The 26970-nt window shown below is 42.2% G+C and overlaps 1 protein-coding gene and 1 long non-coding RNA gene across 3 annotated transcripts in view; both read left to right on the top strand.

The window, feature by feature from the left end:
* The first annotated feature begins 24 nt into the window (after positions 1 to 24).
* CHSY1 (chondroitin sulfate synthase 1) overlaps positions 25 to 26970 on the top strand; it is a 68640-nt gene continuing 41694 nt past the window's right edge. Inside the window, exons 1-2 of one of the 2 annotated variants that reach the window (XM_032252869.1) lie at positions 25 to 396; positions 14846 to 15341. In XM_032252869.1, coding sequence (XP_032108760.1) covers positions 77 to 396; positions 14846 to 15341 — 816 coding nt within the window. In that variant the 5' untranslated portion in view covers positions 25 to 76. Of the gene's footprint in view, positions 397 to 1640; positions 3980 to 14845; positions 15342 to 26970 lie in introns of those variants that run through there. The other variant, XM_032252870.1, reaches the window with a different exon arrangement.
* Positions 17450 to 26433, top strand: LOC116533217. Its single transcript, XR_004261155.1, has 3 exons — positions 17450 to 17460; positions 19082 to 19087; positions 21865 to 26433. It is a non-coding gene; the product is annotated as an uncharacterized LOC116533217 (long non-coding RNA).

The following is a 26970-nucleotide window of genomic DNA, read 5'->3' as shown; positions in this document are numbered from 1 at the left end:
CCGCGGGCGGGGGCGGCGGGCTGAGGGCGCGCGGAGCCTGCGGCGGCGGCGGCCCGGCGGGCGGAGCGGCGCGGGCATGGCCGCGCGCGGCCGGCGCGCCTGGCTCAGCGTGCTGCTCGGGCTCGTCCTGGGCTTCGTGCTGGCCTCGCGGCTCGTCCTGCCCCGCGCGTCCGAGCTGAAGCGAGCGGGCCCACGGCGCCGCGCCAGCCCCGAGGGCTGCCGGTCCGGGCAGGCGGCGGCTTCCCAGGCCGGCGGGGCGCGCGGCGATGCGCGCGGGGCGCAGCTCTGGCCGCCCGGCTCTGCTCCAGATGGCGGCCAGCGCGACAGGAACTTTCTCTTCGTGGGAGTCATGACCGCCCAGAAATACCTGCAGACCCGCGCCGTGGCCGCCTACAGGTGAGCCCCTGCTCCCCGGGCGCCGCCTCCTGCGTTCGGCATCCCGGCGGCTGGCTTTGCGGGTCCTCTTCTGGCTCTCGCCTCCCCCCGCTTCCTAGGCCCTTCCTGGGTTTCCGGCGGGAGCGGGGTGCCTCGCGGGAGATGCCGGGCAGGGGGAGAAAAGATAGGAGGCGGGATGGCTAGCGGAACGCTCTAGAACATGGCCTTTGGGGTCAAATGGACCTCACCGGGTGTGCCTCTCGCCCTGATTAAGGCACTTTAGCCTTTCCAAATCCAAGCCCCTCTTGTTAAAAGAGCCTGACAGATCGGGCCTCCCTCGTAATATTGAGAAACTCGTAGTACGGTACCTCTGATAGTGGAGGCAATTGAGTTATTGTTGGATTCCCTAAAATGAGTACCTTTGTCCTTGAAAATCTAGAGCCCTTGTAGATTAGTTCTACCTTTCTACATCATACTTTTACATTTCGCAGTTGGAGGCACTCGTATAAATGAAAGAGAATGCCCGCAGCACACTGGACCACACCAGTCTGATGAGTAAAGAGAGGGAGTATCTTAGGGAAAAGCAGCTCTTGGCCCTTGGTAGATTCAGTGGAAAACTGCATTCTGGTGTTAATTAGTTCAGCTGAGTGGTTCATGCCTGTTATCCAGTAACTGGGCCCTCGTTGGCCAAATGAGTCATAAAAGCAGCTGGAATCGTGTTCAGGTTTAACAAAGGGATTAGCCAATGTAGGCTTTAGAAGGGAGATGATTTTGGAATGGCTGGCATGGTTAGAATCAGATTTGTATTGGAGTGAATTTGAAGTTGGAGAGGGTTGTAGACTCAATAAAGGGATTTGATGGAAACCCTGTATGTGTGAAGTACAGAAACACTTACTGTATGGATAAAGTTTGGGTCTTATTCAGCCACAGAACAAACCGATGTAGGGAATGGTTTTAGAGCATGAATGGTGTGGGAATGAAATTTCAGAACAGCCAGTGCTGAGCCTGGCTAAGCTGGAGGCTGGCACAATCTCAGCTCACTGTCACTTCCGTCTCCCGGGTTCAAGCGATTCTCCTGCCTCAGCCTCCCCAGTAGCCCAGTAACTGGGATTACAGGCGTGCGCCACCACGCTTGGCTAATTTTGTATTTTTAGTAAAGACAGGGTTTCTCCGTGCTGGTCAGGCTGGCCTCGAACTCCTGACCTCAGGTGATCCGCTCGCCTCGGCCTCTCAAAGTGCTGGGATTACAGGCGTGAGCCACCGCTCCTGGCAGCTGTTCTTATAAACAATGCTTTTACACTTCAGTTTTTAAATGCAGTCTTGGTCAGATTTTTCAGGCAGTAGATGTTGTGAGGGGAAAAGCATATATGATCTCCCTTGCCTTTAAGGCAGGAAGTGAAGGACTGTGAAGGACGGTGAAAGCAGTCTTCAGTGACTGCCCCTTGAATGGCTTGATCTCCATTTCTGCACATTTCCATTAGGGTCCTCCTTAAGTCCAGAGTCCACATGCCTCCATGAAGGGTCCTGAGCAGCTGAAAAGCTTAGAATGCAGGTAGCATAAACATAGACTAATGCAGCAATTTGGGAACCAGATGATCAGGACTGTCTCCCAGATCTATCATGCATTACCTGAGGTTTTATGGGAATCATATTTTTTGACCAGAGAAACAGCTACATCAGTAATCGAGGATGAACCGTATAAGTGATTTACAGCATGGTTTTGAAAGTAAATCCACATGACTCTAGTGTAGTGATAGACTATGTAAAATTATAATTTTGGGGTTAGTTACCAAACTAGTTAGTACAAGTAATAAATTATGTGACTCCCTTATTTCCCCCATGCCCCCTGAACAAATGAATTTTCATCTTTACAGTATCAGCACATTCAAATCAGCTGGGGTCCTAATGCACTATCAATATATTCAAATCAGTGGGGGGCCTAATGCACCAGCAATACTCAGAAAATGTAATGCAAACTAGAACTACTGTTTCACAGTTGGAGATGATTTCCCAATCTCGGGTTTGATGCTCTTACTTTTGACCTCCTTTCCACATCTCCTCCCTCATCTTTTTTTGAATGGAAGATTTAATCTCATTGTTTATTTTTTTTTCCAGGTGGTTAGGGGAAAGCAGAAACAGTTTGCCCCTAGGCTGGGTTCTTCTTAGTGACACCTCTGCCTTTCTGAGAAAGGAAGACTCCTATCAGGAAGTGCTATGTCATGTCACTCCAGCTTTCTCATATAAATTTCCATTTGTTTCTCAGATCTTAAGAAGTCAGAGTACTTGGAGCCTGGAGGTGGACTTGCCCTGCCCAGTTAGGGTCCTTTACCTCTCGCCTGCCAACCCTCTGTTTAGACTGACGGCAGGAGATGGCACAAGACGATTTTAGCCTTAAGGCTAAAAGTTAAGGAACTTTTGGGGAAGGCCTTAATTGGGATGGAGGTTATAGGCTATAACATATGATTACAGTTTTACCGTGCTCTGCAGCCCAGGCGAAAAGTCCACACTGAGCTCTTAAATTGGAAATTCCATGCACAGTTCAGTATAAAAGCAAGCTTGACTCTTGTAGCACAAGATAGAACTCTAGTTAGGAAATGGATGTGCTGAGTTTTACATTTCTCCTGAAAGCTGAATTCATTCTTTATCTTAGAGAAAACTCTAGTTTCGGGTTTGTTTATTTTTAATAAAAAACAACTGTTGTTTGGGTTGTGGATGAAGGAGATGCCAGCACTTTCAGTAAGATGGTACTGTGGTGTAGAATATGGAAAATGTCAGAATTTAGGTCTAGGGACTAGTATTTAGCTATGTCTTCTTTCCAACAACTTTCTGAGATCCAGAAAGGGGCTAAAAAGGCATTTGAAAATCCAAGGAGATAATGCCCATCTGCACTAAAGGCACTGCACTTTGATGATAGAACATCTCCATCATTACACATTTTTACTTTCTAGACCTGCCATCTGCTTGAGGGGTGGATGGGGACCACCAAGACATAGTAGGGCAGTGACAGCTGATAGGAGACAAGAAACAGATTTTTCAAAGCAGGCAAGACAAAACTCAAAGTGTAGCAGATGAGAGACCAGCCAGGGCTGACCTTTGAATGCCCTGAGTGACACCATAGTGGTTAAGTTCATAAGCGTGATCTTGATTCATTACTTAGGATCCATTTCTTTGTAAAGCACATGTATGTGTGGTCCTTCTCAGACCCTCAGTCCTGGGGGACACTATGGTACACGGAGGCTTTCTCTCATGTTCTTTGGTCAGAGAAATCACAATAAAAAGAGAGTTTCTGCTTGGGTGCTGTGGAGAAAACAGAAGAGGGTTGGGGCAGGGCAGGTGTGTCCTCTCTGTGTTAGGTGATTAGGGAAGGCTACAGAGGAAGTGGCATGTGGGCTGAGGTCTGATCATGAAGAGCCAGTTGTGTGAATATCACTGATGAGCATCAAGGCCAAGGAAGCGCTAGGAACTCACAAGGCAGAGACGAGCTTGGAAAAGAACACCAAGAAGGCCAATAAAAGAAACAGAAGGGGCTCGCTACTGTCCAGTCTTGTGAAGCTTCATTCCAAATGAATTAGAAAGCCACTGGAGGGTTATGCAGGAAAAGGAGGTGGGTAGCTGGGGTGTTGTAAATAAACATAAAATAATTTATTTTGACTCATCTGCAAATTATTTGTATTCTAGGTAATTTCACTTTAAAATGGTACTGTGATTCCTCTGAAGTCATTTGTTATGCAAATTAAGGACAGCTTGTCTAGACCTCTGGGTTTCTTGTGTCTTGCATTAGTAGCTGCAATTTGTATTTTTCCCATATTTAAAAATGTTCTTCTTAGTTATGTTCTGTGATATATGGAAGGTTCATGTTTATGTAGTTCAGTCTATGTCGTTTCCTTTCTGATTTTAGGTTCCCCTATCGCAGGTTCACAGTTGCTGCCCTGGAGAGATTTTTAAAGGTCACATTTCTTTCCTAATTCTAGAAAGTGTAGAAATCATCTCAACTTTATTTTTTTCCCCAAATAGTATGTGGTTGTAGCACCACATACTGTTGACAAAGTTCTCGTTTCCCTACCGATCTGAAATGCCATCTTCATCATACTCAGCATTCTTGGGTACGTTTCTGGACTTCATGTTTTGTTCCATTGATCTTTCTGTCTGTTCTTGTGCCAGTACCACCCAGTGAAATTATTGGAGGTTGAATAATATTTTAATATCCGGTGGACAAGTTCCCCTTTGTTATTCATCTGCTTCAGACATTTCTTGGCTACACTTACCTGTTCTTGCTCAGAGAGTTTTTATGCTGTTTAGATTTTTTTAATCAACATTTTGATAAAAAGAAAATGGCACACATATTTTGCTTTTTTGTCCATTTTTATGCCCACAATCTTGAGCTAATCCAGCACCTTTTATTTGTTTTGGTTCTTACCCTTTCTGGGCTGAAGATAGGGAATGGTTTTATTCTTTTTTTAATGTGGTCAGAAGAAAGAGGTGGATGGCTTCCCTTTGCCCCAGGAGTGATCAAGGTCACCATTAAAGATTAGCATCAGTCTGTAGGGGACTGTGGGAAGAAAGTTTGAGAAGCATTAGCTTGAGATACAGGAATCTTATTTCAGGATAATGTTATCAGTTAATGATCTCTTCCTAATGCTTTAAAGGAAGGTGGACTGTTACTTTTACCAACCTTAATGAGATCCTCCTACCTTATAAATCTGAATTCATTTCCTTATTTCTTGAGCTAATAAATCATGTTTATCTTGAAGCCTTTCAGAGCAGTCTTCACTTTCTTAGATGGAACTGAATTTGGCAAACATTTATACAGAAGGCTTTTGCATGTAAAATCCAAAGTGAACTTTTGGAGCACCAAGTCATTTCAGATTATGGATTTCCTGTAGAAGACTAGTGAACAATGTGGCCCTGAAAATCAGTGTAGTTTTTTATGTCATGGTTCAAGATCTTGATGCCCTCAAACAGAATATTCCAGGGATAGCTATGGTTGTCAATGGGACATTGTGCATGACTGTTTCCATTGTACCGGCAGCTTCCCTTTTCCCTGTCCATTAACTAAGCTGCTGTTTATTGAAAGTAGATTGCTAATGCTGGGCTCAGTCTCTGCAGAGTTCATAGTCTCACAAGGAAATGGTGACGGTATTGGTTGATGAGGACTGTCAAGGTGCCTGAGCTCACTGTGGGAGAACAGAAGAAAGAGGCTTACACTCGGTGTGTAAATGATCAAGAAATGTCTCGCCCACACCCCCACCTTTTTTTTTTTGCCCCTACTTCACTCTTGGAAGATGAAGAAGTGTTTTTGAAGCAGACAACTACAGGTTTCCTGAAACATGAAATGGCAGGAATTAGTGAAGGACCAATGAAAAAGGCCAGCTGCTTGGGGCTGGGTGTAGGCTGTGGGTGGCAGACTGGTGGACAGGGCCGTGGAGGGAAGGTCTGTGTGCCAGGCTTAGGAATTTGGGCTTTGTGTGGTTGGTGTCCAGAGCTGCTGGTGACGTTTCAGCAGGAGAGTAGCCTGATGGGATGTGTGTTTTGGAAGATGAGCCCAGCAGTGTTGCTACTGCAGAGGGTGGCTAGAGTTGGACAGGACCGGTACCTGTTGAGGGGCGCTTGGGTAGTATTTATCAAAAACTCTAAAATGCAGCTCTCCTGAGGTCTGGGAGTTCTAGAATTTTTTCCAAAGGAATTTTAAAGGTGTGCATATGAAGTGGAAACAGATATCTTAGGTGTCCTGCTTTAGGAGATAAGGACCAAAATTGACTTAACTGATTCATCCATACTGTGGTCTGCATCTCTAACAAGTAAAACTGGTGTGGCTGAAACATTTTTATTGACATGAAGAGAGGTTCAGATTATACTTAAGTGAAAGTAAGCTGTGAAACAGTATGGCCAGTCCAAGGCCCTTGTGTTTAAAGTAAAACAAAGCATACATTTGTGTAGCCTAGAAAAGGAAACATAAAAGAATGTACTCATTGTGATGCCAAATAACCGTTTAGATCCTTCTTAGCACTTTTCTATATATTCCAGTTTTTCTACAGTGAGCAGTTATTTTGTAATAAAGCTACAGTAAAACCACAAAAGATGCTGCTCTGAGAGGAACTGTGCATTCTGTTTCGGGCACGTTAGGCTGTTGGCATGGAGGTCCGCTAGGCACAGGGCTGCAGGCCATTCTTGTTTCAGCCAGTTACCATTAATTCTATCCTGAAATGACAGGACAGGATTATTTTAGCACAAATTTACTTGGTTAGTGTAACGACTGTTTTCCTCCACGACTTCATGCTTGCAGGTGATACTGTGGAGGATCTGCATTTTCAATGCAGGGGCCCCAGCTTTTGTGTCTTCATTCCTCAGTGCCTCTATCTGTTGTCGATGCCTTTTTGGCTTCTGGTTTGGGATGGAACCGGGTGAACAAGAAAACCTAGTTACAGTTTAGAAGCGTAAAAGCTGTCCATCTTCTCACCTGAATTCAGTGTCACTTCTGAAGCATTTATAACTACAGCATTTATTCTGTAGACAAATACATTTTCTGGATGATTAAAAATAAGGTACAGTCTGCTCTGATGTGGTGTCAAGTTGGTGTTTGTAAACCGAACACCTGAGGTTTATTGACAGTGTAGCTGTTGAGGCCCTTGCAGTTGTGGTTTTGTAGGTGGACTGTAGGCGCAGAGACTGGCTGTTAAACTTCGCTATTGGTGTGTTTCCGATGGTAGTGTCTGCAGATAATTGGGCAAGATTTAGAGTAGCACATGGATCCAGGCACAGAATGTGGCCTCAAAAGCTAACGTTGGAATCGAGTTTTCTGGCCTTCAGTTAAATCCAGCCCGGGGATTGTAAAGGTGTCCTTGACGGGCAGGTTCTGCCCAGGTTTTCGTGTTGCCAGGCCATGCACACTGAGAGCGGGTCTGAGAGTGGTTGAGTGCGTGGATGGCTCTTCTCCTTACCCGTGATGACCATTTCCCCAGCCTTATCAGTGTCCGTGAGACTGGAAAAGGGATGTGGGGGGTCACCTGGGAGACATGTGTGTGGGATGGAAAACCCAACGGGCTGGCCCATGGAGGCTGTAGAGCCAGGGTGGCTGGTGACTGTTAGGTGGGCTTCACACAGGGTGAGTGCCTCAGTCCAGGAAGATGGTGATTTGCGAAGTGGTTGGCCAGAATAAGTTCAGGGTGCCTTAATTGTTTGCGTTAAACAATACTCATTTTTGGCTCATGGAGATTATTAAGTATTGGTTGCATATTTACACTTTTAACTGTACAGCAGCGATATGCAAATTATATAAAGTAGCTCTGCAGCTCTTTCAAGCTTTGGGAATGTCTCTTGAGATCAGAATTTGCCATCTGTTATTTACACTCCCAATTTTAATTCTTAGTTTCAAAAGTGGCCTATTTGTGGTCTCCGTTCCCATTGTTTGCTGTGAACCTGGGCTCAAAGGGCACAGTCCTCTTAGCTCTTAATACCTTGGAATGCCCCCTGGGCTTGTGCCCAGACCACTGTTGAGGTGGGGACCTGTAATCCACCCTGCCAACAGCTTAATTAAGAAGAAAAAAGGCTCTTTAATGCTTGCTTTCCTCTTAAGTCTATTTTTAGGATGGACAGTAGAGAGTATAATTTGATTTTTCTTTTAAAATAATTTTCCCACCATTCACAACATGTGTTGTGTTTTCCCACCTCGTTTTAAAACGAATTTGAGATTGTGCAGGTCATAAGGACGTGCATGATGAGACAGTTAAAGGTTTTGAAAGAGGAAACCACATACCCGGAAACCACATACACGGAAGTGGGAAACTGCAACTGAATGCCTTTGCTGCAGAGCTCTTGGGACCAAGGCAGAAGATGGAGATGAGGGACTGAGCAATGTTGGCAGCATCCTGCCAGCGGGGATTCCTTCCAGCTGAAGAGAGGCCCGGGGCATCACTTGGTAGCCTTGAAAGACCTCTGCCTTTTCTCAAGGTGCATGGCTCTGACTGGCAGCATAGAGCCCTCCATGTACTTTTTTGGGAGGATGAACTTGGACTGCTGCTCCATCACACTGTGCTTCCTGTAAGGAAACGTATCGTGTTTGACCTGCTTTCTCCATCATTGACCTAGGGAGAAGTTTCCCTCAGGCCTTGGTATCTGAAAGAGTTTTTACACTTAACCCTGAACAGTAGGACACAGTCTTGTGACTTCTCGTGGCTGTCTGCTGGAAAGTTCGTAGCTGAATTTGGGCCCACCACTAGCAAATCCACAGGGCACATGATGGCGGATAGGTCTCAGCACAGGAGCACGGTGCAATTGGAGTAGTTAGTTACTCCTGAGAGTGCTCTAACTGATTCAGGGTTTGCTCTGGGCAGGGCAGCCCCAACCAGGATTTGCCTTTTGTTCCTTGCTTAGAGTTTTCTACTCTTATTTTTCGTTAGTGTCATTTTCTTGCTGATTTTTCTTATCCTGTATACATTTTGGTTAAGATGTCTTAAATCCCTTCTGTAATGGAGAAGAATGTAAATACAGCTGGCCTTGCATATCTGCTACATCTGTGGATTCCACCATCCATGGATCGAAAAGATTTGGGGGGAAAAACAATAAAAAATAATAATATAATAATACAAATAAATACAATATTTACATAGCATTTACATTGTATTGGATATTATAAATAATCTAGAGATGATTTAAAGTATATAGGAGGATATGTGAAGTTCTACTTTATATCAAGGACTTGAGCATCTGTGGATTTTGGGATCCTAAGATCATTCCCCCTTGGATACTAAGGAACAACTGTATATACACGTAATTCCTATTATCCATCGGTTCTACAAAGGGAAAAACCCTTATTCTGCCTTCTTTAACTTCTGAGATGATTTTATCACGAGTCCTTTCAAACTGACTGCTGTGTAACCATCAGACAGTACATGTAATAGTGATTTTGGGGAGCTCACAGAAAATCTTCCAACCTTTTTAATGGTAAATAATAGGATAACTGTTAAAGTTTAAAAATTGCAATAGAAACTGCTCAGTCTTACTCCATTTTTCTTTCAGTTTTTCCTGTTGGATAAAAAAATGTGGCTGGGCGCGGTTGCTCACGTCTGTAATCCCAGCACTTTGGGAGGCTGAGGTGGGTGGATCATGAGGTCAAGAGATTGAGACCATCCTGGCCAGCATGGTGAAACCCCGTCTGTACTAAAAATACAAAAATTACCTGGGCTTAGTGGTGCATGCCTGTAGTCCCAGCTACTCAGGAGGCTGAGGCAGGAGAATCTCTTGAACCTGGGAGGCGAAGGTTGCCATGAGCTGAGATCGGGCCACTGCACTCCAGCCTGCCAACACAGCAAGACAGTCTCAAAAAAAGTTTTTATTAACAAAAGTAAAAATTCTCTATTGTCACATGTTTTTCTTTGGTTGCTTATTAGTTTCAAAGCTTTTGCCCAGTTAAAACTTTTTTTCTAACTCTAAATATACCTGTTGCAGAAAACTTAGAAAATGTAGAAAACTTAAAGAAGACTATTGGCTGGGTGTGGTGGCTGATGCCTGTAATCCCAGCACTTTGGGAGGCCGAGGTGGGCAGTCATATCATGAGGTCGGGAGTTCGAGACCAGCCTGACCTGGTGAAATGCTGTTTCTACTAAAAATACAAAAATTAGCTGGGCGAGGTGGTGGGCACTTGTAATGCCAGCTACTCAGGAGGCTAAGGCAGGAGAATTATTTGAACCCAGCAGGCGGAGGTTGCAGTGAGCTGAGATTGCCCCATTGTACTCCAGCCTGGGAGACAGGATGAGACTCCGTCTCAAAAAAAAAAAATAAATAAAATAAATCCTTTCTGGTTTTCCCATCCAAAGATAACCATGGTGAATACTTTGGGGTGGAGCTGTACTATTTTATTTTTGTATATGTACTTTTGTTCCCTTGGTAAGCCACATCACAAGTATATACTGTTGCCTGCTTTTTAAACTTACCCATATATTATAAATATTTACTGAGTGTCATGCTATAGATTCAATTTTGTACAGAAGTATATTTTATGTAGTTTTTCTTAAGACATCACTGAATAGAAATGGAGTCTATGGTATTAACCCATTTATGCCTGTCTTCCATTATTGGAACGCTAAGTTTGTGGGAATTATTTATACCCTACTGCTCAAGGTCATTACCAAGGTCTGATTCTCCACACAAAAAAATTGCAACCTCTGGTATAAATGGGTTAGCTGCTACCCAGCAAAGGCATTCCTTAGCTAAGCAGATATTGGTCCAGCTGAATTACTTAACTGTGATTTAACTCAGTATAGGACTAGCGTTTAGAAACCCAGAGCAATGGAAGATTCACTTGGCACTCTCACATTTCAGCTGTCTTATCTGGGCTTGAGCAAGAGTTGGATGTCAGTTCATTGAAAATGAGCTTTCTGGCAAGGCCTCTGCAAACGTTTTGTCGTTTTAATTAAGTGAGAGTTCTTTGCTCCTGGTAACAAATGTGTTGATGGCAAAGCTGACCTTTGCTTATGAAAATGAAGGAGCTGGACCTGTTGATATTGAAGAGCGGCCCCCTTGCTGCTTCAGCAGCATTTCCTTCAGTTCTTTGAAATTATTAATGCATCCCCTCCTCCTCCCTCAGGATGGTGGGGAATCATGATTTATGTTCCAGACCTCGTTCTCCACTTTGTGGAGCTGTTTAAGCTAAAGGACCCTAATTGAAAAGATCATAATTTCTTAAGATTGGAGGGTTTACAGAGACTTGACATCGAGCGATCACCCTCAAACCACCAGTCATTTAGAACAGAAAAGGACAACATAAGGTTTTTTTCCCCTGGATTACCTAAAAAGGAATAGATAATAATTAGGTGGAGTTACCATAAAACTGTAGGGTTGAGGTTAGACTGTCTGTCTTTAAAATTAATTGGTTTCTCTTCTTGGGCAAATTACACCATTTCAAGTCATAGTTGAGCCATTAATTGCATACGTGCTGGTTGTACTGCCAGGGCCTCCTTCACTGGATTCTGTCTGGTGGGGCACATAGGAAGCAGGGCCAAATTAAGATGAAGTTTAGTCCTCAATCTAATAGGAAAGTTCCTGGTGTTCTAAAGCAAAAACGTGTGAAATTTAAAGTCTTAAACTTTTATCCTGTAGCACTGTCTAAAGTTGATATAAGAAAGGGTTTCAATACATAGCATGAGACTCAGGTTTTTAGCCAGAAATGTAAGAAGCATTTCCACATTACCTTTGCTCCATGTACCCCTGAGACTGACGAGTCCATGTGGAGCCCACACTTTCCTGTCTTCCTTTTCTTTCACTACCTTATTGGATTTGTAAACTCTTATCTTCGTTAATAGTAAGTCATACTTATCTTGTGCCAGGCAGGCTTCTAAGCACTTTACAGAGAACTCATTTAACTATCACAGCAACCCCAGTTTACAGATAAGGAAACTGAGACACAGAGTAACTGAGCCAAAGTGGAGCTGGGATTCTCACCCCCGTGGCCTGATTCCAGAGCCAGCTCTTGACCGTGATGCTGTAGATTGCCTCCTTAGTATGTTGTTCTTTGAAGGCAGGAATTTCTTACCCACCCCATCTCCCAAATAACAGTATGGTGTTGTAGTATCTTCATGGCTTCCTAGCTTGAAAATTTCTCAAAGATACAAGATAGAAATGATCTCTGACCTTTTGAAACACATGGGGCACCATTAAGTCGCGTATTGTACATGAGTGGGCAGTATTCAGTCCACACATTTACTGACCTCTATTATGTGCCAAGCACTGAAATTATTTACGTCTTCAAAGAATTGTTATGATTGCCAAATGAAAACCATTTCTCCATAAAGAGAGCTTTATCAGGGGCTCCTTGATTTGAATGGGGGGGTCATTGCCGTATAATTTGGTCCTTGCTGACTTCCCAAAGCTGGAGAAGTTCTGAGAAGTTCTCTCTCCTCCAGATGTCACTGCATCGGAAGACTGTGTAGCTTGTCACACATTCCGTGCAGGTTGCAGTTCGGTCTCATTTGCAAAAGGACTTGTCCCTTTATAGGTGGGATCGGCTTTTCTTTAAATTAATTGCCACATCTCTGTGTGTGCTCTGCATCCTTTTTCTTCAGGAGCATGTCCTTTGTGAAAATGAAGTGCAGCACCTACTACAGTGTCTTTTAATACCAGGGAAGGAATGTATGGGCTGAATTTGGTTTTTTTTTTTTGTTCTTTGTTATGTGGCATAAGAATATGGGTCCATTTTAAATCCACTAACTAAGAGAATAACAACACCATCTTATGTCCATTCTGTGATTTTGACATCTCAGAAATTAGGATGCATTTTATTGTTATTGGCATCACGGGATTATGATTGGCAGTATTTTTTTAATTTGTTGTTGGTAGATAAAACAATGGTGCATCTTGCAATCAACATCCTAAATTTGATGAAAAATGGCATATATTTAATCCTTGCACTTTCTGAGAGGTGTGTTGGTGGAAAGTTGAATTCCATTGAATTTTGCCTCTACTTGAAAGAGATACATTTGAAGTTGTTTTTGTTTTTGATATTTGGGTTGGGAAGAGAAAAGCCAGTCATTTGTTTTCCAAGTACTTCATTGTAAGTTGTTTTTAAAGTTACAAAAGTCGTGTCATGTTTAGAATCTCAGTTTCTAAGAAGATGAAAAAAGTTCTGGAAATGGATGGTGGCAATGGCTGCACAATACTGTGAGTGCCGCTGAACTTCACATTTAGAAATGGTTAAGATGATTCATTTTACGTTACGTATATTTTATCACAGTATTTTTTTTCAAAAACAATTAATGTACTTACGCAGTTGTCCTTCCATAGAGAGATGCATAGAATAAAAAGTGAAAGTTGCCTTTGTACATACGCATTCCACCTCCTCCCAATTTCCCTCCTTGTGTACTTTTTCCCAGAGGTTTGATGTGCATCTTTTCAGATGTTTCTCTCCTAAGACTTTCCCTTAAAGATGTGTGTGGGTTTCATTAATCCTTCAAGTCATTTTTCTTTGTAATAAATACGCTTGTGACAGGTAACATAAAATTTGAGAGAACATCATCTGGTAACTGTGCTGTTTTGATCTTGGGATTAAATTTACTATTTTATTCTCCATGATATGTTTTTCTTGGAAGTAGTCTGTATAAATGAATTATTGTAGCTAAACAACTTTAGCTCTTAATGCATAGTGAAAAGAAAGTATGAGGAAAAGCGTGACATGGTAGCCGTAAGTTAGCTGCCCAGCAGAAGCAGCCTTTACGTGGTTTCCTTGCAGTTGACCACTCATCTTCCCTCTGTCGGTGGGCAGCTGTTGTCCCTGAAACCCGGGTTTGGGCTGCTGCAGTGGTTTACTCAGTGGTCTTCCTGTGTCCATTCTGGCTTCCTTCGGCCCTCTTCTCTCTTCCTGGGGAGTTCAGAATGTGTGGGCCTTCATCTTGTCTTCTGCCACATTCCCTTTAGAGGCTTCCTGTGGCCTTTGCAACACGGAGGCCTGCATCTCTGGTGCACTCTGCTGGGCCCTGCACATCTGCCTCTGTATTACTCCATTCTCACACTGCTGATAAAGACATACCCAAAATAGGTAATTTATTAAGAAACAGAGGTTTAATAGACTCAGAGCTCTATGTAGCTGAGGAGACGTCACAATCATGGTGGAAAGTGAAAGGCACGTCTTACATGGTGGCAGACAGGAGAGAATGAGAACCAAGCCAAAAGAGAAACTCCTTGTAAAACCATGAGATCTCATGAGACTTATTCACTACCATGAGAACATATGGGGGAAAGTGCCCCCATGACTGGGTCCCTCCCCCAACCTGTGGGAATCATGGGATCTATAATTCAAGAGGAGATTTGGGTGGGGACACAGCCAAACTGTATCAGCCTCCTTCCTTGCCTCACAACAGCCCTTTTGTGCCCTGAATTCCCTGATGTTTACCCTGTTTCAGGGGAAGGCTCCCTGTTCTGTTGGTCTACCTCATGTCCTGTGCTCTGCCCTTTGGGAGAGCTTCTCTTAGTTCACAGTAATGAATTAAGTTCCATTCTCATCAGTCTCATTATTCTGATAAGTGTCTGTCTTTCCTGATGTCCCCTCCATGAGTTGGGGACCATGTTTTTGTTTACCACTGCATCCCTTTGGCTTAGTACATACTTGGCACTTGGTTCAAAGAAAAGTTTTTGAGTGAACCAGCTGATTTTTGTTTTTTGTTTTGCAGAGCTTAGAAGTTTGTAGGTGGGGAGTTGATAATATCACAGAATTAGTCTGTATATCTAGACCGTGGTGCCCTGGCAGTTTGGTTTTCAGCCATAACTAAACAGTTTTAACACTCATCATTTTTTGTTGGGATTTTTTTGAAAATTAGACTTTGCAATACCCAGTAACCGGGGCTTTCATTAAGAGGAAGCAGGCAGGCCAAGTAGCTTTTCCTCATCCCATTGAACATGGCGATACAAAATGAGCAGATACGTGAATTCCTGAAAATCAGCTTGGAATAAACTGTTCTCTAACCGATACTTATTTTAATTCCAGAACGTGGTCCAAGACAATTCCTGGGAAAGTTGAATTCTTCTCGAGTGAGGGTTCTGACACATCTGTACCAATTCCAGTAGTGCCACTACGGGGTGTGGATGACTCCTACCCGCCCCAGAAGAAGTCTTTCATGATGCTCAAGTACATGCATGACCACTACTTAGACAAGTATGAATGGTTTATGAGAGCAGATGATGACGTGTACATCAAAGGAGATCGTCTGGAGAATTTCCTGAGGAGTTTGAATAGCAGCGAGCCCCTCTTCCTTGGGCAGACAGGCCTGGGCACCACGGAAGAAATGGGAAAACTGGCCCTGGAGCCAGGCGAGAACTTCTGCATGGGAGGGCCTGGCGTGATCATGAGCCGGGAGGTGCTTCGGAGAATGGTGCCGCACATTGGCAAGTGTCTCCGGGAAATGTACACCACCCATGAGGACGTGGAGGTGGGAAGATGCGTCCGCAGGTTCGCAGGGGTGCAGTGCGTCTGGTCTTATGAGGTAAGAACAGAATTCTTTACCATGGGAAAAACTTAATTTTGTCAACTTTGTCATTAGTTCTGAGTGTGTCATAGGAAACTAGAGATGATACTCTTTTCTGGGGTTAAAGTTGGTATTATTCTACATTTTTATCGTTAGATTAAAAAAAAAATAATGGCATTTGGGGTGTAAAGAAAAGATAATGGCTTGCTGATGGTCACAGTGATATTTTCTTGATTATCCAGAAAATCATCTTGTGTAACTTTTGCTGATTCCACAGATGTAATTGCTGGAGTGTAGGGTATCTCCCTGTTTGTTTTCCCAAAGGCCTGGCTGTTCTCATCTGGTCATAATGACCTACATAGTTTAGAAACTTAACGTGTTTTGAATTTGTAAAAGGAATCATGGTGTGAAACAGCCATTAGCATTTGGCTTTGCATTTGTTGTGTACCTTGAGCCTTCAGATAGTTAATTATGGTCTGTGAGTTTACAAATAGTTGTTGCTTTCAGAGTAGCTGTCATGTCAGCTTCTTGACATATACATGAAATTTGCCGAAGGAAGTCTGCTTGTAGATGTTTTCTCTGTCACTGTTGTAGAGAAGATGAGTTGGCTTTGGACTTGCCTCTGTTGTGATTGGCGACTTGCCCCCTTTGCCTGCACTTTGCAGGATCTGATATCGGTCAGGGGGAAAAAAGTTATGTAGGTTGTGTTGTCTTTAGGTTCATAAACTACTGGCAGTTGTGAGGTCAGAAGGAATTGCTAGATCTTTTGTCTAAGAAAAAGAATCCACTTGCTGATATGAACTGTTAGCTTTTCTCTGAACTAACTTTCTAAAGCATGTACTTGAGTGAAAGAATAGTGTTCTTGCCTGTACTTGTCTACCCCTTGACTTGCTTTTAGATGTCTGCTAATCACTTGTATTTATTTCTTTGTTTGAACTTTAGGGAAGTGGACATTTTCAAGTATGCAGGGTGTGGTCATGTAATTTTTAATTATAAAGTCACAAAGATACATTTTAAATTCCGAATGTGATCTTGAGTGAACTCTTTAAGCCCTGTGTGCCTTACGTTATCCCCCCCAAAACCCAGCACATAGGGGATGGCATACTAGGCCTACAGGATCTCTGCCTTGTCACAGATTTTTGCAGCGAGGAAAGCTGTTTTAGGATTTCACGGTGCTTTAAGCAGAATACAGCTGGCAATATTTCTGCATTTTCCCCATCCTAATTAAGTAGTTATAGCCTTGACACATTTCATTATGGTTAAAATACGTAATACGTTGTATACTTTGGAACACTTTCCCCTGATCATCATTTCTGAGAAGCCAGCTTTCTTGCTGGAATCATAAAAGAGAGACCTTCTTTTGGGAGAGAATTTTTAAAAGTATGTCTTAGGGTGGTCTTGTTGTTATATATTGCTGGATAGACACCAACAGAGCCAGTATCTTCAGTTTGATCAAGAACTTGGTTTTAGCATTAGTGCCAAGATGTAGTTAGAAAGTGTCATTCTGGGGTTGTGGGGGTGGGAAGCTGTTACAGGGATGGTTTTCCACTGATATAATGTAATCAGAAAAGGTTTCTGATGGCCTGTGAAGGGGTGCCTGAAATTATCCTGTCTGGACACTTGGAGTCTCCTCTTAGGCTTGATGCCACCGTACCTGGTTAATTTTTGTATTTTTTTTTTTTTTTTTTTTTTTTTTTAATTTTTGTATTTTTAGTAGAGACAGGGTTTCACCATGCTGGCCAGGCTGGTCTTGAACTCCTGACCTGAGATGATCCTACCTGCCTTGGCCTCCCAAAGTGCTGGGATTACAGATGTGAGCCGCCAAGCCTGTCCAGTGGCTCTGCACTTCCTTAAATGCTGTGTGGTGACAGAGCTTTGACTCAGTGTTTCGGGCTTCTCAGGGGCTTGTGCCGCAGGGCCCTCCCACCTGCAGTACCCAGAGCCTTGCTTGTGTCTTGGCCCACATTTCTGCTGAAATGTTGTCTGTCTTATGGTTTTGTTGAAGTGCTTTATTGTGGATAGAGTATCTCTTCTCAGAGTACCTTAATTGTGGAATTTTTATTGTCCATGAATTGTGAATCTTAAGTGCAGTCTAATGCATCGTTGTTTACCTTTACAGTTTATGCTTTTGTGCCTTGTTTAAGAAACTCTTCCCTTCCTTAAGTCACAAAAAATTTTTCCCCTATATATTTTCTTACATGTTTAAAGTGTTGCCTTTGACATGTAGTTCCTTATTATAAATTTAAGAGTTACATCTATTGGAATATTTACCATCTTTGATTTCTATTTTTTTTTTTTTTCTTTTTGTGAGGCTTTAAGTGCTTCTAACCTAAGTTGTTATTAGGGTTTATCATTGTGTTCACCACTCAGGTAAGATTAATCCTTCGTGTGGATGAGGAAGTTTTACTTAACTTCCTGTAAATCTAGTTTCCCCATTAAGGCTCACATTATGGGAAATTATCGAGGTGGAGTCTTATGTTAAAGACAATTATGTTAAGCTTTGGGACTTGGAAGGCACTTATTCTGTCCTTTTATAAACCTAGCCAGAAGGTAGAATTTCTTTTTGGCAAGTAGAAATAATACCTTGGGATAACACTTAGGTAATTAAAATGACTTGTGAGGAACAGCTGTCAAAATCAAAGTCCAGCTTCATTTCTAAACTTGTTTTGTTAATTATTGGTGGTTATTAATAAATAGCGCAGAGAACTTTGTTTGGAAATAATGTTAAATTCATAGAAAAGTCACAGAAGGGTGAGAGCGTAGGCCTTGAGGCTGGAGAAGAGCTGAGAGGAGCTCAGCTCCTGGTACCCCTAGCCACGTGGTGTCAGCAGTATTGACTCAACTCAGGCGAGGTTTTTTGAGAATTATTATTGAAAAATTTGAAATAGGAATTCATTTTATCTAGACAAATATATGAAATACTATACTATTAATAAGAGGGAACAAAAAGTTGACTTAGGTAACCTGTTCATTCTGTATTTAACTTTTGAGTTGATGTGTATTACACCTATGGAAAAGTGCACAGGTCGTAAGTGTGGGACTCAGTGGATTTTCACAGACTGCATGCAGGCAGCCGGTACCCAGATCTGTCTTTCTTTTATTTTCACATGTTTGACTAGGGGTGAAGGTGTAGACAGTAATCATTATTAATGACATTTGGAGATAGGCAGAGGTAGATTTGACAACTTTAATATGTTAATTGTTTTTAATAGCAAATAAATCCTGTTACGTGACTCAAAATTCAGAAGTGCAAAGGGCTTCCAGGAATACGTCTTTCTACATCTGCCTCCAATCCATTGTGAGTCGGCCACCGCCGTGCCTCCTTATGGAGGTATCCTGTGTGTCATATCATATACAAGCAATTAAGTTTCTGTTTCTCTCCCTATTTATATGAATGGTAGCATAATACCTACTATCTGCATCTTGGAAGATTTCCCATTTGGTAAATAAAAGAACTTTGTCTTTTTGATGGACATTCAGGCTATTTCTAGTTCTTTCAGCAGTGTTTCTAGGCAGCCATTTAGCCTGAGGCTCCCCCACCTTTTTTCCCTCATGACATTGACTCAATTCACTCACATGGAGGAGCCTGCCTCCAAGGGCTGCTATTACCCCAATCCCTAGCTGCTGCCCAACCACCGCCCCCCCCAACCACCCCCCCTACAGCCTCATACCACCCTAGGCCTGGAAGGATTGTTATCTGGGCACACGTGGAACTTGTTCATGTTACACCCGCATGCCAAAATAAACCAGTTATGAAGCTCTGAGTTAGCCATCAAGTACTTGTTCAGGGCTCATTAATGAGCCTAAAACTGCCCTCCGAATTGGAGAAAAACTGCAAAAAGATTGAAACATGAATGGCCGCCTTTTTCTCCCTCAAGGGCTTTAGAGTAGTTGAGGAGACAAAGACCATATGTTCATGAAACAGTTGAGAGAAATAAAAAATATGAAACCCAGTGATACTGATTTTAAATACAAACCAGTGCAGGGAAGGGTGAAATGGTAACATTCTTTTTATAGGGAGGCATGTTATCAGGGGAAACTGGAGTTTGCAGCAAAATGTGTAAAAAGATAAAGTCTTCCTTGTTGGTCTGACTGTCTTATAAAGGAATGTTGAGAATCCATATACCAGAAGCCTGGGATATTTTTCCCTTTACTAATAGAAAAAATGTTTTTTTCTTAAATTGACACATTATAATTGTACATGTTTGTGGGATTATAGTTTAATGTGTACGTGTATATGTTGTATAATGATCAAATCAGGAAAAGGTTAACACATCCATCACATCATGAGAGGTTTTTGAATGTTCTCACTACAAAGAAATAATTTTTCTTGACTGTTAGTTGTCATGGAGATGGTTTGTGTTACAGTATTTCCTTCTTCACTCATTTAGGCTGCCCATTAACCTCGCAGGCCTGAGAACCGGGCAGACCCTCAGTGGCTAGAATAGATGTTCCAAAGGCTGAGCACTAATGCTGCATGTTCTATCCATTATCAAAAGTGGGGGATTGAAATCTGTAACATTATTATTATTATTAATTATTATTATTATTTTGAGATAGAGTCTCGCTCTGTCACCCAGGCTGGAGTACACTGGCATGACCTCAGCTCACTGCAACCTCTGCCTCCTGGTTTCAAGCGATTCTCGGGCCTCAGTTTCCTGAGTACCTGGGATTACAGGAGTGCACAACCATGTCCAGCTAATATTTATTTTTCTTAGGGACAGAGTTTTACCATGTTGACCAGACTGGTCTTAAACTCCTGGCCTCAAGTGATCTGTCTGCTTCAGCTTCCCAAAGTGCTGGGATCACAGGTGTGAGTCACTGCACCTGGTCTGAAGTCTCTTAACATTATTGTTGAGTTGTCTGTTTCTTCCTTCAATTCTGTCAGGTTTTTCTCCTTTTATTTCAGGGCTGTGTTTTGGGATGTGTATATGTTTATATTTGTTATATCTGCTTGATGGATAGATACTTATTGTAAAATTTCTTCTTTGTCTTTAGTAACAATTTCTGTCTTAAGTCTGTTTTGTCTGATATTAGTATAATGACTCCAGTCTTTTCGTTACCATTTGCATGGTATATCTTTTTTCATTCTTTTACTTTCAACTTGCTTGTGGCATTGAACATGAAGTGTGTATTTCATGAAGACAGCCTACAGTTGGATCATTTAAAAAATTCATTCTGCCAATTTTGCCTAAGAATTGGAGTGCTTAATTAATTTGCATTTACTATAATTACTGATAGAGGAGGACTTATGTCTGCCATTTTGCTATTCTCTGTATGTCATGTCTTCTTTGTTCTTTTGTTACTCCAATATTGCCTTTTTTGTGTGTTAAATAGGTATTACCTAGTGTACCATTGTAATTCCCTTGTCATTTCTTTTACAGTATTTTTTAAAGTTTACTTAGTAGTTGCCCTGGGGATGAACACCTTACTTGATAATTTAGTTCAGATTAATACCAATTTAACAATAGTAAACTCAAGATTTGCTCATGGGTAGCTACGTTCTCTCCTGTCTTTCTGCTGTTGTTGTCAAACAAATTACATCTTTATACGTTGTATGCCAGTCAACACAGATTTATAATAATTGCTTATGTACTTGTCTTTTAAATCAGATCAGGGAAAAAGGTAATTACAATAAAAAATACATTTATACCCTCTTTTACCTATGTAGTTACCCTTACTGGGCTTTTTATTCATGTCAGTTTGAGTTACTATATAATGTTCTTTCATTTAAACTTGAAAGACTTCCTTTAATATTTTTCATGGAGGAAGTTTGCTAGAGATGAATTCTCTTAGTTTCTCTTGGAATGTCCTAATTTCCCCTTCACTTTTTTCCTAATTTCTCCTTCACTTTTGAAGGACATCTTTGTTGGATATAGCATTCTTGGTTGCTAATCTTTTTCTTTTAGCACTTTGAATGGAAGGTCTCTGGTGTTCATGGTTTCTGGTAAGAAATCAGTTGTTAATCTTATTGAGAACCTTTTGTATGTCATGAATTGCTTTTCTTGCTACTCCTAAGGTTTTCTTTGGCTTTGAACAATTTGATTAGGATGTGTCTAGGTGATCCCTTTGAGTTTATCATACTTGGAGTTTCTTGAGTCTCTTGGATATGTGGCTTGTTTTTCATCAAATTTGGGGATTTTTCAGTTATTATTTCTTGAGTATTTCTGCCCCTTTCTCTCTATTTTCCTTTGGAACTCCCATCATGCTGTGTTCTACTCATTTTTACTCCTGTTTTCTTTCTCTTTCTCGGACTAGATAACTTCAATGGCCTACTTTCAGATCATGGATTCTTTCTTCTGCCTGTTCAAATCTGTTGTGATGTTCTCATTTCAGATATTGTACTTTTCAACTCCATAATTTCTATTTGGCTCTTGAAAAATACAAATAATTTCTGTCTCTGTATTGGCTGCCCTTTCCCCCTTGGTATGGGCCATACTTCTTGTTTCTTCGCATAGCTCATAATTTTCTTTGGAAACTGGACATTTACATACTGTTATTTAAATGTGGCAACTCTTGAAATCACATTCTACACCTTTAGGGATGTTATTGCTGGTTTTTGTTGTTTGTTTGGTGTCTTTTCAGAACCAGTTCTGTATAGTGTGTTCTTTTTTGTATGTGGCCACTGAAGTCTCTACATGATTTGCTGAGTGCTTAGCTAATGACTGGACAGAGTTTTCCTTAGGTGCCTGGAACTAAAAAGTTTCTGACTTTTTGCTGAGGGGCTATGTGTACCTGTTGGTGCTTGCCCTAAACACTCACCAGGCAGTTGACAACTCTGCCTTAACCTGTACTTAACTTGCTTGTGCAGAGAGCTTAGGGCCTTCTTGGATCTTTGCTGAACCTGCTCACGCACCCCCCCACACACATGCATGTGGCCTTGTAGATTCCCAGGAATAATAAATAATATAGTGAAGTTTTTCAGAACCCCATATCACATCTTATTCCCTGCTTTTCTTTTTAAGCTTTTTTTTTTTTTTTTTTTTTGCCTTGATGGTTAGCCATCTGCGTGGGCAGTGCAGTGTTCAACAATTGCCTATGATTGTTTTTGACCAGCCTGCTTTCCCCTTACAAGAGGCTGTTTGCAATAGGAAAATTCTGAGTCAGGTCAAATGAAGACAACATTGCAAGGTCTTCCAGGGAACTACCAGATAGATCAGAGATAATGGCAGTTCCTTGGGAATGGGACTTTGAAGGAGCTCCAGCACCTCTTTGACCCCTCTAGTGGCTTCCAGGCTGCTGGATTTTGCTATGATTGTAGACTGTTGTTTGTCAAGGCTAGGGTAGAAAACAGGCTGAAAATAGGGCAAATTAAAATGCCATAAAGCTTACTGTTACCAAAAATTTCATCTTTTTCTTCTATAAATGTTGTCTGGATTACTGCAGATCTTTAATATTCAGAGTCTTGTAAAGGTTGCCTCTGCCCATTTTTGCCAGTGTTCTCTTGACTTTTAGGGCAGACAGAATTTTTGGAGGTCTTCACTCTGCCATTTTCACTGATGTCACCTGAGAGCATCCATTATGGGGCTTTAGCTCCACAGCTTAAATTTGGCTTTTTGTAATTAGATGAATTACGCTGAATGTCCCCTTATACGCTATTTAAGAAGTCAGGGTATCATGCCCTAAAAATTAGAAAGACCTTCAACCACTTAGTTACAATATTCAATATTCACATACATTCATTTCAAAAATAAATTTTGGATATCTGTTAGCAAGAGACTGTGCTAGCTAGGGACACAGCAGTGCAGAAAGCCAAGACCTTGGTCTATATGCTGGTGGAGCAAGGTGGGGTGCTGTGAAACAGACAGTGCAGAGGAGTATGTGTGGTTTTAGGACATAGCATGGTGGCCAGCACGACTGGAATGGAATGACAAGGCAGAGCAGGGTGAAGGGTGAGGCCAGACAGCAACAAAGTTGAGGGGAGGCAGGGAATGCTAAGGACATTGGTTTGGGCACAAATAGGCATGGCTTGAATCACGAGGCTTCATTCAGCTTAGTTCTTCATTAGCTGTGTGGTCTTGGGCAGCAAGTTACCCGACTCCCCTGAACCTTAATTTCCCTAAAAATGAAATTGTCAGTTTATCCTTGGGTGGTTCCAAGGATAAATTGAGATGCTGCATATTACCTATTATCATAGCTCATGTTTGGGACAGACGAGTGCTTGTAAAATGTGAGGGCTACCAGAAACTATCCTCACGTATCTGAAAAGCAAATCCCTTCAGAACCCATTCCCTGAGACCGCCGGATAGATTCTGACCTATATAAACAAATGCTTGAATATGATTTGTAGTAACGTTGTAGTCTTGGAATCCCATGTTTTTGTTTACAATTTAGGAAGACTATTTTGACAGAACCAATCATAGTTTACCTAAAATGGATGTGTTAGTTGCTTTGGATCTGTGTTTTTTTCTTTCTTTCTTTCTTTTTTTTTTGGCAAAACAAACCTTCTTCAAGTACGTGAACATCTCTGAAATGGTTTCACCATTTGGTATATCAGAGTCCTGTGATTGTGAGGGCCTCTGAGCACATTCTCAGGAGGTGGGATTGATAGATCTTTTTTTTTTATCTTAAGGCATAACACAATGGCATTTCCTGTATACAGTTGAAGACATTGAGATCACAGCTCTTATCACGTCAGTTCCTATAATAGAACTGATGAGTTAGCTTGTTCTCACACTGCTATAAGGAAATACCAGAGACTGGGTAATTTATAAAGAAAAGAAGTTTAATTGGCTCATCCTTCCATAGGCTGTACAGGAAGCATAGCATAGGTATCTGTTTGGCTCCTGGGGAGGCTTCAGGGAGCTTTTACTCATGGTGGAAGGCAAAGGGGAAGCAGGCATCTCTTTTTTTTCTTTCTTTTTTTTAATTTAAATTTCCTGGCAAACTTTCATTTAAAGCAGGCATCTCACATGGCAAGAATGGGAGCAAGGGAGTCGGGGTGGCACACATGTTTAACCAACCTGATCTTGTAAAGAACTCACTGTTAGGAGGACAGTAGAAAGGCTAAACCATTTATGAGGGATCCACCCCCATGATCCAGTCGCCTCCCACCAGGCTCCACCGCCAACCACTGGGGATTACATTTCAACATGAGATTTGAATGGAGACAAATATCCAACTACATCACCTGGTAATCTGCCTCTTAAAAAGTACATCAATATTCAAAGCATTTTGAGATAAGAATAAAACAAGGCTCGACAGTGGTTCACTCCTGTAATAGCAGCACCAAGGTGGGAGGATCACTTGAGCCCAGGAGTTCAAGACCAGCCTGGGCAACAAAGTAAGACCCTGTCTCTGCCCAAAAAAAAAAAAAAAAAAAAAAAAAAAAAATTAGCTGGGCATTTTGTTGCACGCCTGTGGTCCTAGCTCCTTGGGAGGTGAGGCGGGAAGATGGCTTGAGCCTGGGAGGTTGAGGGTGCAGGAGTTGTGCTTGCGCCGCCGCACACCAAGGCAGAATACTGTCAGCTACACGGGAAAGCACAGGGTGGGTGCCGGGAACAATTAGAGCAGGCAGGACGAGCTGGGGAGCTGTAGGGGCACTCTGATTGCCTGGGCCACACCCTTCTGTAAAGGCGGCTGGGTTTCTGCACTGTTCCAATCATGAAGGATCCTTGCACATTTTTTTTTCTTTCTCAGGTATGCCTTTATTAGTAGGAAAACAGCCTTGCACGTTTTTAAGAGGTCTTAAGATGGCAGCAGTAGAGCTTTTTGAGTCTTTAGTTCTAATATTTAATCATCTTTATTGAACTAATAAGACTATCTGGTGTTTAAAGAGGATCAGGTGAGAGAACAAAGGCGAAGCTGGCTCTGGTGGTGGCAGTGTTATTTGGCTAAGCCAGTGTCATCTGGGATAGGACAGTCAGAGGTAAAGCGTGAGATTTAGAGGTGTGTGGACGTCAACTATTAGCATTGCCGGTGGGTCTTAGACCAGGTGGGAGTTTTTCAGGAGCAGACCGTCTGCAAGAGAGTCACTCGAGGTGATTGTTAATGGACAAATTTCTGGACCCCAGACTTGGCAGGTAGAGTCCAGTGATCTGCACCATTTACAGGCCTCTCTGGTGAATCTTATACTTGCTAGTATTTAATAACCATCATTGCCATTTATGCTTTTAAAATGTTTCTTATGATTTAGTGATGTTATGGATGTGTGAAAACTGAAGTTAGGTTTTTGTTAAGTGACATCATCCCATTTAGCCCTGGGTCCTAGAGAACAGAAAAGGAATTGGACTTTGGTCTTTCTAAGAAGTAACTTTTATAAAGTCAGGTTGGTGAGAATCCAGACTTGGCTCACAAATGCCCCCAGTCACATGTTTGATAGGTTAATTCTTTCCCTTCTTTTCTCCTCTGAGCCATGCTACTGGCAATGACTTGTATAACCGGTTGCAGTCATGTCTTACTTAATGACAGGGATACATTCTGAGAAGTATGTCCTTAGGTGGTTTTGTTGTGTAAACATCATGCGGGCACTTACACAAGCATAGATGGTACAGCCTCCATCTATGGCTCCTAGGCCACAAACCTGGACAGCATGTTACTGTGCTGAATGCTGTAGGCAGCTGGAACACAGTGGTAGGGGTTTGCATATCTAAACATATTTCAACATATGAAAGGCACAGTAAAAACGAGGCGTTGGCATCTTACAGGACCACAGTATAAAGGTCTGTTGTTGACTGCAGCATCTTTACAGGGGCCATGACCGTAAAAGTGAGCAGATGAATGGTCAGCAGTGAATCCCAAGTCACAGTGTGGAAATACTCTGTATTAGATAATATGATGAAAACAAAGAGCTTTTGGCCAGGGATTAAACTGACAAACACCTTAAAGCTAAAACTAGATGATACTTTAAAACATCTTTTGTTTCTGCAGTTGATTTCACAAATGTTCATGTGGTTTGGTTATAATCCTTCTTAAGCCTTAGCTTTTGTTAGTCACCATGAAGTGTAACTCTAAATTTATTTATCAAACAAATTATAGTTTAAAGAAAGTGGTTGGCTGGGTGTGGTGGCTCACCCCCTGTAATCCTAGCCCTTGGGAGGCCGAGGCAGGTGGATCACCTGAGGTCAGGAGATGGATACCAGCCTGGCCAACATGTTGAAACCCGGTCTCTACTAAAAGTACAAAAAATTAGCCCAGCATGGTGGTGAGCGGCTATAATCCCAGCTGCTCAGGAGGCTGAGGTGGGAGAATCACTTGAACCTGGGGGCAGAGATTGAAGTGAGCTAAGATTGCACCACTTTACTCCAGACTGGGCAAAGAGCAAAGCTTCATCTAAAAAAAAATAAATGTAGTTGACAAAGTATTTGTTGATCACTGTGGTGGTTTTAATGCTTGTTTTGAAGTCTGATAATCTTCCTCCTGGAAATGGAGAGCTTAATTTCCCTCCTCTTGACTGTGGGGGGACATAGTGACTCAGTTCTACTGAATGGAGTGGAGCATGGGAATCTGCTGGATTCCCATGTGAGTGAGTCACATTTGTATCAGTTACCCCCAGCCTGATGGCATGAGAAGGAGACTTTACCTCTGCAGTCTTCCTCAAATCCACAACCCCAGTTTAATCAGGAGAAAACTTCAGACAAACCCAAGGTGTGGGACTTTCCACAAAATACCTGACCATTGTTCTTCAAAAGTGTCAAGGTTGGCTGGG

This window comes from Sapajus apella, unplaced genomic scaffold (genome assembly GCF_009761245.1).
Source record: "Sapajus apella isolate SASKATOON/1434 unplaced genomic scaffold, GSC_monkey_1.0 scaffold80, whole genome shotgun sequence".
Lineage (NCBI taxonomy): Eukaryota > Metazoa > Chordata > Mammalia > Primates > Cebidae > Sapajus > Sapajus apella.
This window is presented reverse-complemented; position numbering and strand designations above follow the sequence as displayed.